The sequence below is a fragment of the Delphinus delphis genome, chromosome 11, assembly GCF_949987515.2.
Source record: "Delphinus delphis chromosome 11, mDelDel1.2, whole genome shotgun sequence".
In the NCBI taxonomy this organism is placed as follows: domain Eukaryota; kingdom Metazoa; phylum Chordata; class Mammalia; order Artiodactyla; family Delphinidae; genus Delphinus; species Delphinus delphis.
In genome coordinates, this window is record NC_082693.1 from 26,937,718 (window position 1) to 26,952,518 (window position 14,801).

General features: G+C 38.4%; 1 protein-coding gene across 6 annotated transcripts in view; it reads left to right on the plus strand.

The window, feature by feature from the left end:
• The window catches only part of BICD1 (BICD cargo adaptor 1), a 207,959-nt gene that overhangs the window by 182,180 nt on the left and 10,978 nt on the right, over positions 1-14,801 (plus strand). Inside the window, exon 9 of one of the 6 annotated variants that reach the window (XM_060026145.1) lies at positions 13,481-13,489. The exons of the other annotated variants lie outside the window; for them this stretch is intronic. Within the exon in view, the coding sequence (XP_059882128.1) occupies positions 13,481-13,489 (9 nt within the window). The remainder of the gene's footprint in view (positions 1-13,480; positions 13,490-14,801) is intronic. 6 annotated transcript variants of the gene reach the window in all.

The window sequence follows — 14,801 nt, forward strand, 5'->3', positions numbered from 1 at the left end:
ATCAAATTTTGTCCCACAGCGCTGGGAAGTTCATCCCAGATCAGGTGAAAATTCTTGATATGCCACTCCAGGTGCTAATTTTTGGATTAGGCCCTATTGATAATTAAAGATTCTCCAGATCCTCTGTCTAATTATGATCCAGGAGACATTTTCCCTTGTTGCTTCTACCCATACCTAGAATCACACTATAATTATTTTGTTATAAATGTGATCTATTTCCTCAAGATGTTTAGGCATAGAGGTTTTGTTGGAGGCCTGGTTACACACTGGGTACTGTAAGAGACAGCAATCTTATAAAGTAGGATATAAATAAATGCAGCTGGTAACACTGACGAAGACATAGTGCAGCAGGGAGGCACAAACAATTTGGAAATAAAGAACACATTAAAACAATGATTAGTATAACTAGTTGTAATCCAGTGGCAAGAACTAGCGACCAAAGGAACCATAACTGATTTAATGAGCCATTTGCAGTTTCACTGTACTGGCCATGTATGCACAGCTTAATCTTTGAGACAAGCATATGCTACTGGCAGGATCAACCAGGTAGAGACAGAAAGATAAATGTTTCATCTTTGTTTACAAAGGCATACTTTTTCAACTTGTTGTAGGTCATAGCATAAGAGAAAAGGTTTTTTTCTGAAAAACAAAGAATAAAGCCAGTATATTTTCCGAAGTCATAAAGTTATAAATCATATTTACCAGTTCATTCAGTCACATATAATTAATTCCTGTTGATCTGGATGAAGTAATCAGGTTTTCCATTAGGTTTGTCATTTGTTACCCAGTCCAGTGATATTATCTAAAGGCTATCAGAAACTAATTGTTAAAAAGTTCCTTTTATGAGTCTTCTTGAAAATCTTCATTTTGTAAAAACATCAGGACAAAACTTAAAGTAGCCTGGTTAAAGATTGGAATACGGACTTCCTTGGTGGTGCAGTGGTTAAGAATCCGCCTGCCAAGGCAGGGAACACGGGTTCGAGCTCTGGTCAGGGAAGATCCCACACGCTGTGGAGCAGCTAAGCTCGTACACCACAACTACTGAGACTGTGCTGTAGAGCCCACGTGCCACAACTACTAAGCCCACATGCCACAACTACTGAAGCCCGTGCGCCTAGAGCCTGTGCTCCACAACAAGAGAAGCCACCGTAATGAGAAGCCCGCACACCGCAATGAAGAGCAGGCTCCGCTCACCCCAACTAGAGAAAGCCCGCTAGTCGCAACAAAGACCCAACACAGCCAAAAATAAACATATAAAATAAATTAATTTTTTAAAAAAGATTGGAATACAATGCAATTAGCAGGAAACTTAGATATTTCTGTGACATATAACATTTTAGAATAACTAGAATTATGATTGATAACATATCAGGATATATCAGATGTTAGGGATTCCATATACATTTTGGAATATCTATATTAATGACATCTATCCATGCACTATAACCTAAAGTTCATCTCCAGTCACTTGACAATATTTTTTAAGTAATTTAACATACCAAATAAACTTCGTTTGACATTCCTCTCCGAGATGTCTCAGAGATGTTCTTTTGAAGTATCTCAGAGTCAGCTGGAGGCTAAAAAGCTTAGTCAGATTTTGATATTTGGGAAGCTTGTTAAAAATATCAAAAAGCTTTTAAAACACAACAGGATCATAGGTCACTGTGAAACAATACTTACTCATTTAACCAAAGTCACAAAATGATTAAAAGAAAACAAATACAGGTCACCTAAGGGGACAGAAACTCATACAATCTGTTATCAAAAGGGAGCACTTATAACAGAGAGAAAGAGATCAAATTCCAATCTTGTATTAGCTTACTTAACAAAATCCATTTACTTAGTTAACTTCAATTTAAATTTAGTGAATCCTGGGCTTGCCTGGTGGCACAGTGGTTAGGAATCCGCCTGCCAATGCAGGGGACATGGGTTTGAGCCCTGGTCCAGGAAGATCCCACATGCTGCGGAGCAACTAAGCCCGTGCGCCACAACTACTGAGCCTGTGCTCTAGAGCCCGCGAGCCACAACTACTGAGCCCGCATGCCACAACTACTGAAGTTAACACGCCTAGAGCCCGTGCTCCGCAACAAGAGAAGCCACCGCAATGAGAAGCCCGCACACCGCAACTAAGAGTAGCCCCTGCACACCGCAACTAGAGAAAGCCCACGCACAGCAATGAAAACCCAACAGAGCCAAAAATAAATAAATTTATAAATAAATAAATTAATAAATTTAGTTAATCCTGACCATATATAAAACTTTCTCAGTAAAATGTAATTCCATTCCTCATACCTTAACTGAAAACACACATTCTACCATACTGAAATGTTTTATTATTTTCAGTAGCTTTAAGTATAAATTAGAATCCCTGACTCTTAAAAACCTTAATTTCTAGTGAAAACCAAGAGGCAAGTAATAGTTACCAAAACCTGGAGAGACTATCTTAGATTATTTTTAGAACATAATTATTCTTATAGAGTTTACCTAAAAGCTCTTATCTCGTTATTTACTTTAAAGTTTCATCATATCAAGTTATTTTTCTTGCTGACAAATTTGCAACAGATATAAGATTTCATTTAACTTCTATTAAACCTAGGTCCAGTGAAAGTATTATACTTAATGTTGATGACTCTAAAGACATGTCTACATTAATTAGATCAATAAACTTAAACAATAATATCAGGTATTAATTTAATACTGAATATTTCTCAGTTCACATGAACCTGAAATTCACTTAGCTTAATTTCTCTTGTATTTAGAATTGTTTGATTTGTAAGCGCTTGCTTTTCTTTAAGCCAATTAAATAGAGCTCATTTACAAGGTAACCTCAGCAATGTTATCCAAAGACAAAGACACACACAAACACACAAACAGAGAGACCTCATGGTTCTCATTTCAAAATTTCAGCCCCGAGTCAGGTACAGCCATGTAAAACCCATCAGTTTACGAGAGTTTGGACTAAAGTTGGGTTTCTGGCAGATGGAAACCATTCAAGCTCCCTTGTCTAGATGGCTAAATCTTAAAAGACACTTAGGATTTCTATTTATCCTTGACAAGTCAATTTCTAAATTACTTTACCCTCTTTTCAAAATTTGCATTTTAAAAAGATGGCAGAGATGAGGGTTCCTGAGAAGACCAAATAGGACATTTGCATCTCAAAAATACAGGCAAGTTTCTCCTAGGATGACTTTGTTTCCTTCTCTGGGGTTTCCACGGGGCACCATCTGTAGGCTTAAAGCTTGCTCCAGTGGGACCCTGATGTCAGGCTGTTCTGGCGAAAAAGTTACTTGAGCATTTAATTTACAAAGGCGACCTCGTTCCAAAACGGGTATTGGACACTCTGGCATATATAAGAAGCTATGTTTCAGGGTGAGGTCCCCTAGTTGGCATTCTAGACGTTTAAGAACGAATGGTTTTGTACTTCTCCAGAAACTCCCGTGACCCAGATAGACTGAGATGTTTTCTGTGCCACCTTCGTGTTTACCACAGAATATGTGGCACCCGTATCTATTAGAAAGTCAACGAACTTGCTTCGCCACTGTCAAAATTATCCGGGGCTCCTGAGGGGAAATTAGAATCAGACGCCTCAAGTCTAAGGGAGTACCCTGGCCACTTACAGGATGTCAGCACAAGGGAAATTGCCCTTCTGTGGAAATGGCTACCAGTCCAAATTGGGTGCCCTGTCGGGTCTTAGATTGATACTGAACCAGGTCCCTGTGCCTCGGGTGTTAACACAGAAAATTTTATTCAATCCCTATGGGTAGGGGAAACAGGAGGCAGTGAAAGGAGTGAATATGTTGGTGGCATGGGGGCAGTTGGAACAACTGCTGGTGCAGCCTGCTTGGCCAGTGGGGAAGTTGTATGAGCCAGAGGAGAGTTTAGGTTTTGGAGTACCATGTCCCCACTCTCATTTTCTCCCTCTTCCCCTTGCAGAACAGGTTCCCCTTTGGGTTTCCTTTTAGATCGCTGCACCATAAGGTGGCAGTCCTCTGACTCCTTTTCCTCCTGATGCAATAGCATAAATGCTTCTACATATGGAATCTCATTTCTTTTCCCTGTTCTTTTGCAAAACACTTCTACTGCGAGATCGTATAACAATTGAGTGAGCCATTCAGGGGCCATAGCTCTTCTGATCCTAACATATATTGGGTCCACACCCTATTACAATAGTATATATGTCTTTCTTAGTCATAGGCTCATGGCTGTGTTTTACCCAGTTATCTAATATATGCCCCAAAGGGCTCTCCTTTGGGATAGATGGAGTATTTCCCATTTTTATATGTTTGATAACACCAAAACACAAAAGACGCAAATTCCAACACAAAAGGCACAAATTCCAACACTGATGCACACAAAACCAAAACCAAACCCAACAAACTGGTTCCCAAAACCATCCAATGACAATTCCTCTCTCCAACAGGGTACCCCAACCAAAGAGATTGGCTTGTCCCATAAAGGAAAAGCCCAAATTGAGGGGTGTAATATATTCCCGGTGTGCACGCCAGAGCGACTTACCCTCCAAAATCGAGCCTGTCAACTCATAGCAGTTTGTCGGTTCCTTGCTTCATCTGCCAAACGCTGGGGTAACCAGTGCTGTTTCAGGGAGTTTTGAAGGAAAGATCCTCAGGACAAATGGTCCCGGCAGCTGCTAGGACCTTGCCCCAGTATTCTCTGACCAGGGCCTTCTAGCCACGAGCAGCAAGGCTCCTGGCTGGCTAAGCCAAATTTGTTACTGAGTCCAATCTCGCTCTGCTTGCTCTGCTCGCTACACAACGGGCCAATAAATTGGGAGACGAGGTGTTGAGGCAAGGAATAATGACCTTATTCGGAAAGCTGGCAGACCAAGAAGATAGCAGACTAGGGTCCCCAAAAAACCGTCTTACTGGGGACTGGATGCCAGTTTCTTTTATAGAGCAGAAAGGAGGAGGAGGTGAGGAAGTAAAGTAAAAAGGCCATTTATCTTGCAAAATTTCTTTTCTGTAGCCATTCACAGGTGGGCAGGGTCAGATTGTCTCCCTGTGAGCTGAACTAAGGCACTTTAATTTAACATTGGGGCAGAGGCGCAGGGTTCCCTGAGGCAGACCGTTATGTATGATTATAATTACAAAAGCAATAAAAAGCAAAGGTTAAAGTCAAAGAAACAGATCCAACATGGAGTCCGATATAGCTCTTCCCTGTTACAGGTGGGGGTGCAGGTGTGGGTAATGAGAAAAGCCTTATAGGAAAGGAAGTCAGCTTGCACAAAGGCCATGAGCTTGGTGCTAGAAACTGCAGCAGGACTTGGGAGTGATGGAAAATGACACTGGAAAGGCAGGCAGGGACTTGAAAACAGAGGGCCAGGTTAGTGAGAGCAGACTTTATTCCAAGGGCACTGGTAACAGTTTTAAGAAGAGGAGCAGATTTTTAGTATATAAGATCACCCTGACAGCGAGGTGGAGAATGGATTAGATGTAGGTAATGTTACCCGAAAAATTGGGTTCACCTCTTGGTGGGTGTCCAGCCAAAAGACACAATCAAGCCAAAGAATGGGAGAAGGAAGGATTTATTACTTGCCACAAGTAAGGAAAACACCAGGGATCTTTCCCAGAGCAGTGTCTCCCCAAACAGCAAAATTGGGGAAGTTTTAACAACAAGCATATTCATGAAGGGGCTTGGTTGAGTCCAAGCTTTAGTTGATTGAAGTCAGGAGGGTCAGAAAAGGTCAACATCATCGTCCCTTAGGTTCCAGTCGATCTTGTGGTTAAGTACTTCAGGCTAATCTTTACCATTGAAGCAAAACTGGGAGTTTTTACAACTGAAATATTATGTTTGCTATTGTTACTTCTCTTGCCTGATAACAGGCAATGTTTCTGCATTCTTTTGTTCCCTTAAGATTACTGAGAACTGTTCAAGGCCAGGCTTAGATCATAAAATGGCTTAGGGCAGGGCTTCCCTGGTGGCGCAGTGGTTGAGAGTCCGCCTGCCGATGCAGGGGACATGGGTTCGTGCCCCGGTCCGGGAGGATCCCACATGCCACGGAGCGGCTGGGCCCGTGAGCCATGGCCGCTGAGCCTGCGCATCCGGAGCCTGTGCTCCGCAACGGGAGAGGCCACAGCAGTGAGAGGCCCGCGTACCGCAAAAAAAAAAAAAAAAAGGCTTCTCTTAAGTCAAGAAAGCCATGCCTGGTTCTCTTTCTCCTGGAAGCCCCTGCCCCTAACTGCTTATAGTAACACCTGACGTAAAGAAGCAACTATAGAGTCTAATGAAATGTGAAATGAGAGGTGGAGGAGACTCGGAATCAAAACTGTGAGGAATATGAATGTTTACAAGTGTTTGAAATCAAAGAAGTTCAGCTCTACGCAAAAGCCAGCGTGTCCTGTGTACATACATCCTGCTCTAACTGCCTGTGCTTCTTCATCCTCCCGTGGTTTGTCTGTGGAAGGAGCTCGGTGAATGCTAACTGAGCTGACTTCCTGAACTAACAGCCTCAGTGGTTTTTTGCCTAAAGTGTGTTTTTTCCTATAGAGGCCTCTCCATTTTTGTGTGTTCCACTTCCCCATATACTTTCGTTTTCCACAGGATTCAATTCTTGAAATAGTAGGAGTGAACAGCATTCTGTTGAAACTTGTAATCGTTTAGGGTTGTATTTGCTTTTAACATAGCTTCTACAGAGTTTTCCCCGGCAGAGGAAGGCTTGAGCATTTTCTCATGCTACAGCATGTTGCCCTTAGTTTGGAATCTGCTAAAACAAAAGTTAATTCAAAAATACTAATTCACAAAATTACCAACCACATGTTTTAAAATACATTTTTCTGTCTTGCCCCAGTGTAATATGCAATCAAAAATTTGTTTAAAAAATTTTGTTCAAATTTTAGTGAATCATGTATGCTGCAAGAGTATTTTTCTCTTCTTCTGGGTTAGCTCTGATTCATTTTACAGTGGAAATTTGCAACACCCTTAAATTTTGTTTCAATTCTTTCAGTGTTTCTTCAAGTAGCAATTCCATTTTTACAGGAAGTCTTTTAGTATAGAATGATCTTTGGTTGGAATGTGCAAAGAATGTCATCTGAGAGTTATATCTCTTCTTTAGATTCTGTCCATCTCTATAATGACAGATAGCTAATTGAAAACTGCTAAATACAGGAATTTATCTCATTTTTTTTCAAATAGCTCCATATTTGCTTTGTTTAGATAAATATCAAATATCCTCCAGTTTAGAGGAGTGTTTTGATTTTCATCCAGATAACTAGTTTCATATAAAAATATTTTGGAATTTTAAGATTTTTTTCCCTTCCTTGTTGTCTTTTGCAAAGGTTTTAAGCTAAATGTCTCATATATACCAGTTTTTCTATCGTGTGCATAAATGCACAAAAATTATAAAGAGTTTTCTGATCCCTTGTCTCCATCGGGTAGAATTAGCCGCTTTGTCCTCTACTCCTCACTATAGACAGTACAGTCACAGTTTGTCTTAAAATCAGATTTCTCTATGAGTCTGTAAGCTTTTGGGCAGAAATCTTGCCTCTTTTAATCCCCAGGATCTTACACTGTACCTGGCACATAGTAGGCCCTCAGTTTATTGGATAATTGGTAATTAGTCCAAATTTTCTACAGTATCTCAAAATATACAGCTTTCATATTCATCTCTATATGTAGTTCTTCTGATATACAGAATTATAGTGCATTTCAGATGTAGTTTAAAGTAGGTGATGTAATAAAATCTATATATAAAAATTGCGTTTGGAAAATTTTCAAATGAGTCATTTCTCTTACTATTTAATATAGGCAGCATATGTATCATTTGAAGTTTCTTTGGTTATTTTAACATATTATGCCTAAAAATCAAGGCAATTATAAGAAAATATTCACTTTTCTTTGGCCACGCCCCGCGGCTCGTGGGACCTTAGTTCCCCGACCGGGATCAAACCTGTGCCCCCTGCAGTGGAAGCATGGAGTCCTAACCCTTGGACTGGTGGAGAATTCCCCTGAAAATATTCACTTTAGAGGGCAAAATTTATGAACCCATGTAATACAGACCAAAATGTTGCATATAAATATATAGGCTTTCCTTACATATTACTTTCTCTTAATCTTTTCTTTAATAAATTTATTTATTTATTTATTTATTTTTGGCTGTTTGGGTCTTCGTTGTTGTGCGTGGGCTTTCTCTAGTTGCGGCGAGTGGAGGCTACTCTTCGTTGCGGTGCACGGGCTTCTCATTGTGGTGGCTTCTCTTGTTGGGTAGCACAGACTCTAGGCGTGCAGGCTTCAGTAGCTGTGGCTCGTGGGCTCTAAAGCACAGGCTCAGTAGTTGTGGTGCACGGGCTGTAGGCGTGCAGGCTTCAGTAGTTGTGGCACACGGGTTTAGTTGCTCTGCGGCATGTGGGACCTTTCCAGACCAGGGCTCGAACCCGTGTCCCCTGAATTGGCAGGTTGATTCTTAACCAGTGCACCACCAGGGAAGCCCTCTTATTCCTTTTTAAGCATATATGATTATATATGCATCTGAAAAGGAATAAGAGAAAGTAATAAGTATATAGTTTTTAAGTATATTTTTCGATAGATAATGATTGTTCAAAAGTCAAAAGGTACAAAAGGGTATACAAAAAGAAAGTAGTTCTCTCTGCCAAAACTGTGCCCAGCCAAACTTGGATATCCTTTCAGAAACACTCTGTACATATACAAGCAAATATATATAAACATATGCATATATAGTCACATATATGTATTTATATATGTATTAACAGTAACACTGGCACAGCAACAAATATCATTATGCATGCTATTTTTTTGTCAATATATCCTGGCTTTTTTTCCCTTTTTATATTAATATTCATCTTTTTGTTTATTTTTAACTAGACATTTGGAGGAGAAAGAAGATATACTTGAACCCTTTAAGAAAGCTTGAAATGTCTTTATGTGCAGAATTGACATATATCTTGTCAAACAATAAAATGACAGCTACAAGAATGTTTCACCATCTAGACCAGAGCTATTCAATAGAAAGATGATATGAGCCACATATGTAATTTTAAATAATCTAGTAGCCATATGAGAAAAAGTAAAAAGAAACAGATAAACTTAATTTTAATAATACATTTTATTTAACACAATATGTCCATAATGTTATGATTGCAACATGCAATCAATAGAAGCAATTATTAATGAGATTTTGCATCTGTTCTTCTTAGTCTTTGAAATTCAGTGTGTATTTTGCACTGACACCACATATCAATCTGAACTAGCCATATTGCAAGTGCCCAATAGCCAGATTTGGCTGGTAGCTACTGTATTGGACAGTGCAGCTCTAGACCTTCTCACTTACCAATGGTTTTAACTGGATATAATTTCTGCATAGAAATCTAATCATTAACATCTAATTTTAAAATAAGATTTAAGGTGACACATGTTTAGGTTTTCTTTTAAAATGAAACATCGGACCAAATGTTTGCTATTACAAATTGATTCTGCTTCGTCTGTCTCTGGTAGCAATATTCTTTTAAACATTATAGATACATATTAAATGTTTGTATACCTTTCTCTATACATCTCCTTTATTTGTTTACTAGGTCTCCTTGCCAGTATAAGAATTTAATTCCTATTGTTCAGATATCCTAGGAAACCATATTTCTTAAATATTCTTAAAATAATAAAACAACTTAATGATTTTTTTTAATTGGTGTCATCAAGCTTGTAAAAAGTCTATGTTATTTATTCAAAGCAGGGAGAGCCTGGAAAATGTTTACAGTGCATCCTGCCAATTTTAAATGGCAGAGTTTAATGACACCATATATAGACTGAAAACACATCAGACTCTTCCAAGGTGGGTTCTGTGTGTTTTCCCATTTCCAAGATAAAAGAAAAGATAAAGACAATACTAAGTAAACCATTCTATGGTACAGATTGGAGCCACTCAATAAATAATGCAATGATTAATGTAACATTTAATGATCACGGTTCTATCAGCATCTTTATTTTGTTTTATTTTTGGGTTTGTCTTCTACTCCCTCCTCTGTCAGCTATACTATCCAGAACTTGCATTTTCTTAAAAGATTTCATATTCAAAACCTGAGCACTATCAGCACAATAAACTATGATAAAATGATGGAATTATTTAATTACTGAGGGATCAACATGAAAACCAACACTGCAGCAGTAATGTGCTTATTAAATTAGATTATATTTTCAATCCATGTTGATTCTTTTAATATAACTATGTCATATAACTCTTTTAGTAGAACTATGCTTTGAAGTCTTTTAAGTTTTATTAAAATTTTAATAAACCCATGGAAATTAAAATTTTTAAATTAAGATCCTCAAGGAAAAAAAACTACAATCTTTCTCTAATATATCCATTAAGTGAAAGAAAATATACTTATTTGATGTTCTTAATTGTTACATATTTAGGGTAAAAGTGATCACATCATGCTTGTGTCCACTAGAGTTCACCCATGTGGTAAAGAGAGAGGCCTCCAGAAGGGGGCTGAGTCTGGAGGGATGATGGGGAGGCACAGGTGGGCTGAGACACACAGGAGGCACAGGACGTTGCAGGCAGTAACTACCTTCCTCCCTTGACCCTGCCCAAATGATACTTCTGGCTCACTAAAAAGTATCGAAAGGCAGGTAGAAAACTCGAAAGAGTCAGGCACCTAGATCATAGCTTCTGATTCAGACTCACTGAAGTGACCAATCTCTGCCACCAAAAGACAAACTAGTTCGAACACTGAATTTTAAAATTGCATGTTATCCCACCACCTTCTACATGTTCATGCCAGAGAACAGAGAACAGCCTTTATTCCACCAAACTGCTGTCAATTACTTACCTACAGCACTTAACCCTTAGTTTCTTTGGTATCCTTTGTGCCAGGGAGTAAGGTGGTACAACCGTCTGCCGTTGGCATGGCCCTGCCTTCAGATCCCAAAGCCTCCCCATGCAAAGAAGAGGTTTAGTACTCTGTTGTGATGGGCAGCTGGGGGCTCTCCCTCGTTGTATTCCAGGGGAAATGGCCATCAGCTATGCTATACTCCTCACACTATTTAATCCAACTTGCTGGCACTAGTCTATTGAATTCTACTGTTTGTCCTCACTATAACTACATAACAACCTCTATTATAAAAATGCTCTGATTATAAGCATTCCTTGGGATGTTATATTCAAACTGCAGCTTTCAAAGGGACGTCTTTTACCTACAAGGAATACTAAGAAAAACATAATTTAAAAAGCCACAGTAGGGGCTTCCCTGGTGGCGCAGTGGCTAAGAGTCCACCTGCCGATGCAGGGGACACGGGTTCGTACCCCGGTCCGGGAAGATCCCACATGCTGCGGAGCGGCTAGGCCCGTGAGCCATGGCCACTGAGCCTGCGCGTCCAGAGCCTGTGCTCCGCAACGGGAGAGGCTACAACGGTGAGAGGCCCAAGTACCGCAAAAAAAAAAAAAAAAAGCCACAGTAGAAACCTGGGGAAGCCAATCTTTAGGTTAACAACTGTAGGCTCTCCTCTGCATTTATAAGGACATGTGGATAGCTATAGTGAAGGAATACTGAAGGAGCTCTCTCAACTCTGAGTCTCTCTGATTCAACGAATACAAATTATTCTCTCCATGACTGGGACTGGAGTTCATTGTGTACAATCCATGTTTCTAAATACACTTGTAAGTAAATATATTAAAATATCTCAGCACCATATAGTATAGTTTCTGTCAAGAAAAAGTAAAATTCCCATTATCTAATAAACAGAGCAAACATTTTTTTGGACAATTTAAAGTGTCTATGTGTTATAAACTGACTGTACAAGTCGGGAAAGAGCAGAGTTCCAGAATTCACGCTGAATTCTTGTAGTGTGCTAATACTTTGCTTTCCTTCCCCAAACCGATGAGGTTCAATTTCCAAAAGTATACCTATATCATTACACTGGATATGGGGGCCACTGATTTCATTGAGAAATGCTTCTCTGGTACCCATTAACATGGCAGCCAACCAGACTCTTCTGAGGCATATTAACAGTTTGGGGGTGGCCTTTGTACACGCTAAACCTGGCTTCAGTGGCTCTCCTGGGCTGTTAGCGAGTTGCGCAGGGTCTGAAGAAGCAGCCGAGTTCTGGCTGGGAGCATGGTGCCAATAATGAGTAATTCTGATGCTCACAGAAAGCCTATGCTTGCTACTTCCTATTCCTTTGTTTTCAATTATGTAGTGAAAATGTAGTTCCTTACACTTATACCTAGACTACTTAAAGTGACCTAGGCGTTGAACCTATACAGCTAATCAACCAGAAAGATTCACAGTGCACTGTACTCATTACACAACAATGAAGCATCTTGCCACCCTCTTGTTTTCTTCTTGCACAGCTATGTGTCGCTTCTTCCACACATCCTTCTCTTTAGTCATCTGTTGATGCTTGTTTGACTTTCTTGGCTGTTTCCCAGTGTATTATGCCTGAAAGGTATGAGAGGAAAAAAAAAGCACGACTCAAAATGGTTGACTTTATTGCTTTCTATTGTTTACTAAAAAAGTAAAGTCATAAAGATGTCATATAACCATTAATTTCATTGTCACCTCTCAGCCAAAAAAAAAGTCATTGATATACTCTCCATATCACAAATTTAAAGTTTTTGTGAACTGTATATGTAAAAGCCAAGTTTGTTTTGGCTATGCTCATTACTGGACTCGAGATTTTCTCCCTCCCTTCCTCCCTTCCTTCCTTCCTTCCTTCCTTCCTTCCTTCCTTATGTTTTTTTTTGTGTGTGTGGTTTTTTGGTGTATACATTGTTTTTATGTCAGTTTAGTGTGTCCAGTTCACAAATCAAGTCTCCTTTTTGGGGACTGCTTCTTGAGCTGGGCCTGTCAATGTGACTGCAGTTGTCAGTGAATGTTCTCGAGAGTTGGACTAGATTAGATTGTTACTCTTAAAATAATTATTTAAAAGAAACTAATATAACTTTAAATATTTGCATTTATATGATTTAAAATTTTATATGAAAATATATACCTTTACTTTGCAAGATAATGATTTAGAGCAGGACAGTCATTTTAATTAAACCTGCTTTTGGTGGATATAAAATTCGTACTTTTTTTAGCTGAAGAAGATATACTTTGGTCATGCTAAGGACTTTTTTGCTGCTCTGATGCTGTTCATCTACTACATTTTTGCTCTCAACTGAGCCTTACCTCCCAATTCTTCATTGCACTTAAGATTTTGTCTTATTAGTAATGGAAAATCAGTCTATGATCAGTTTGGGTCATAAGAACTGAAATTAGAAATTTAGAGTAGAAAGAGGTACCCTATATGGATGCTGCTTAGTTCATGTTAAATACCTATTTCTGGCTTTCCAGGCAGTCCCAGCTCCACCTCTATTCGTAGGATCCTGTAAAAACAAAAAACAAACAAACAAAAAAGTATACTAGAGTCATTTACTCTGAGTAGGTATTTATGGAATAAGCCATTATGACAATAGAATCAGTTAAACATAAATTTTTTTCTCTTTTTATGCACTACTTGACATCAAAAGCAAAAAGAGGTAAGTTGGCTATAAACCTGAGTGAACCTTATTTTCTTTAATAGATTTATTTCTGAAGAGCTTTACTTCAATTAAATTTCTACAAATCAAATACTTTTACATTAGGAAGCTTGTTACTGTAAATCTTTATTCTTTTCTTTGAGAACTGAATAAGCACCTCTGTAAACTTGTATTTTAAAAATATTTAATATTTAAATATATTGCTTTTCCTTTAACGAAGTTATACATATGGTTTAATTTTCTTGTGAGGAATTTTGGTTTAGTTTTGGGGTTTCTGAGTTGTCCCCCCTCCCCAAAATATGGATTACATGTTATAAGTATTTCTTCTTTTCTTAAAAAAAAAAAAAGCCAAGAAACAACTGACATTGGTGATAGTCTATAATTTTCAGATCCATCGCTTTACAGAAGAGGATGCCCTGAACCTCTCAGGATATTTTCTAGTTTTGATTTTTTTGAAATGACTATATATATATATATATATATATATATATATAAAATAAGCAAATCAAACACATTTCACTGAGTGGTGTCTCAAATATTTTTCTTGTTTGGAATATATTTTCACTTGATCTTTTTAGCAGGTTCTTGTTTGTAGTTTAACTTATTTCTCTTTTGTTTCTTTGATGGTGAATTCTGACATTCAAAGGTATAGCTGGTCTTCATCTGATACATGCTATTATTGACGTTGTTTAATGAGAACAGACCATCATACCATCCTGAGTTAACTTTGTGCCAGCTGACATTGTTCTTGGGAAGGTCATTTCAGAACAAAACGTTATTTTCTAAAAGGTACTTAATTGGTGTAAGAATCTGACAACAAAATGTACTTTTACCTCTTGGTGCCACTGTATTTAATTACCCTCTTCCCCTGTATCTTCCATGTCTTCCTACATAGGCTGTTAATTACACACATGCTCATGGTTTAATTGTAAGTTGTCCAGAAGCAGAAAGTTGATGATACTGCAGGGTATTTTTATATTTCTCTTTTGCAAGATTTGAAATAAATATAGACTTTTTAATATTGCTTTGTTTTATCAGCTAGTCATATGATATTCCTCAGGACAGCAAATGGAAAGCTGGGTGAAAGTTTTTGTCTAATCTGTAATGACTGAAAAGTCTACAAATGCTCCTGCTCGTTAGCAAGACATGCTCTGATTCTACATTGTGGAAGACAGTTTTAATGCTTGTCCCCAAAGTATGATAAACTATGCACAGTTGTCATTTATATGAAAGCAGAGCCAGATGTTTTTAAAGATTTGTCACCAAGTCATATTTTTGCATTGTCTACCCTGAAATTTTTTTATGTGTTTCA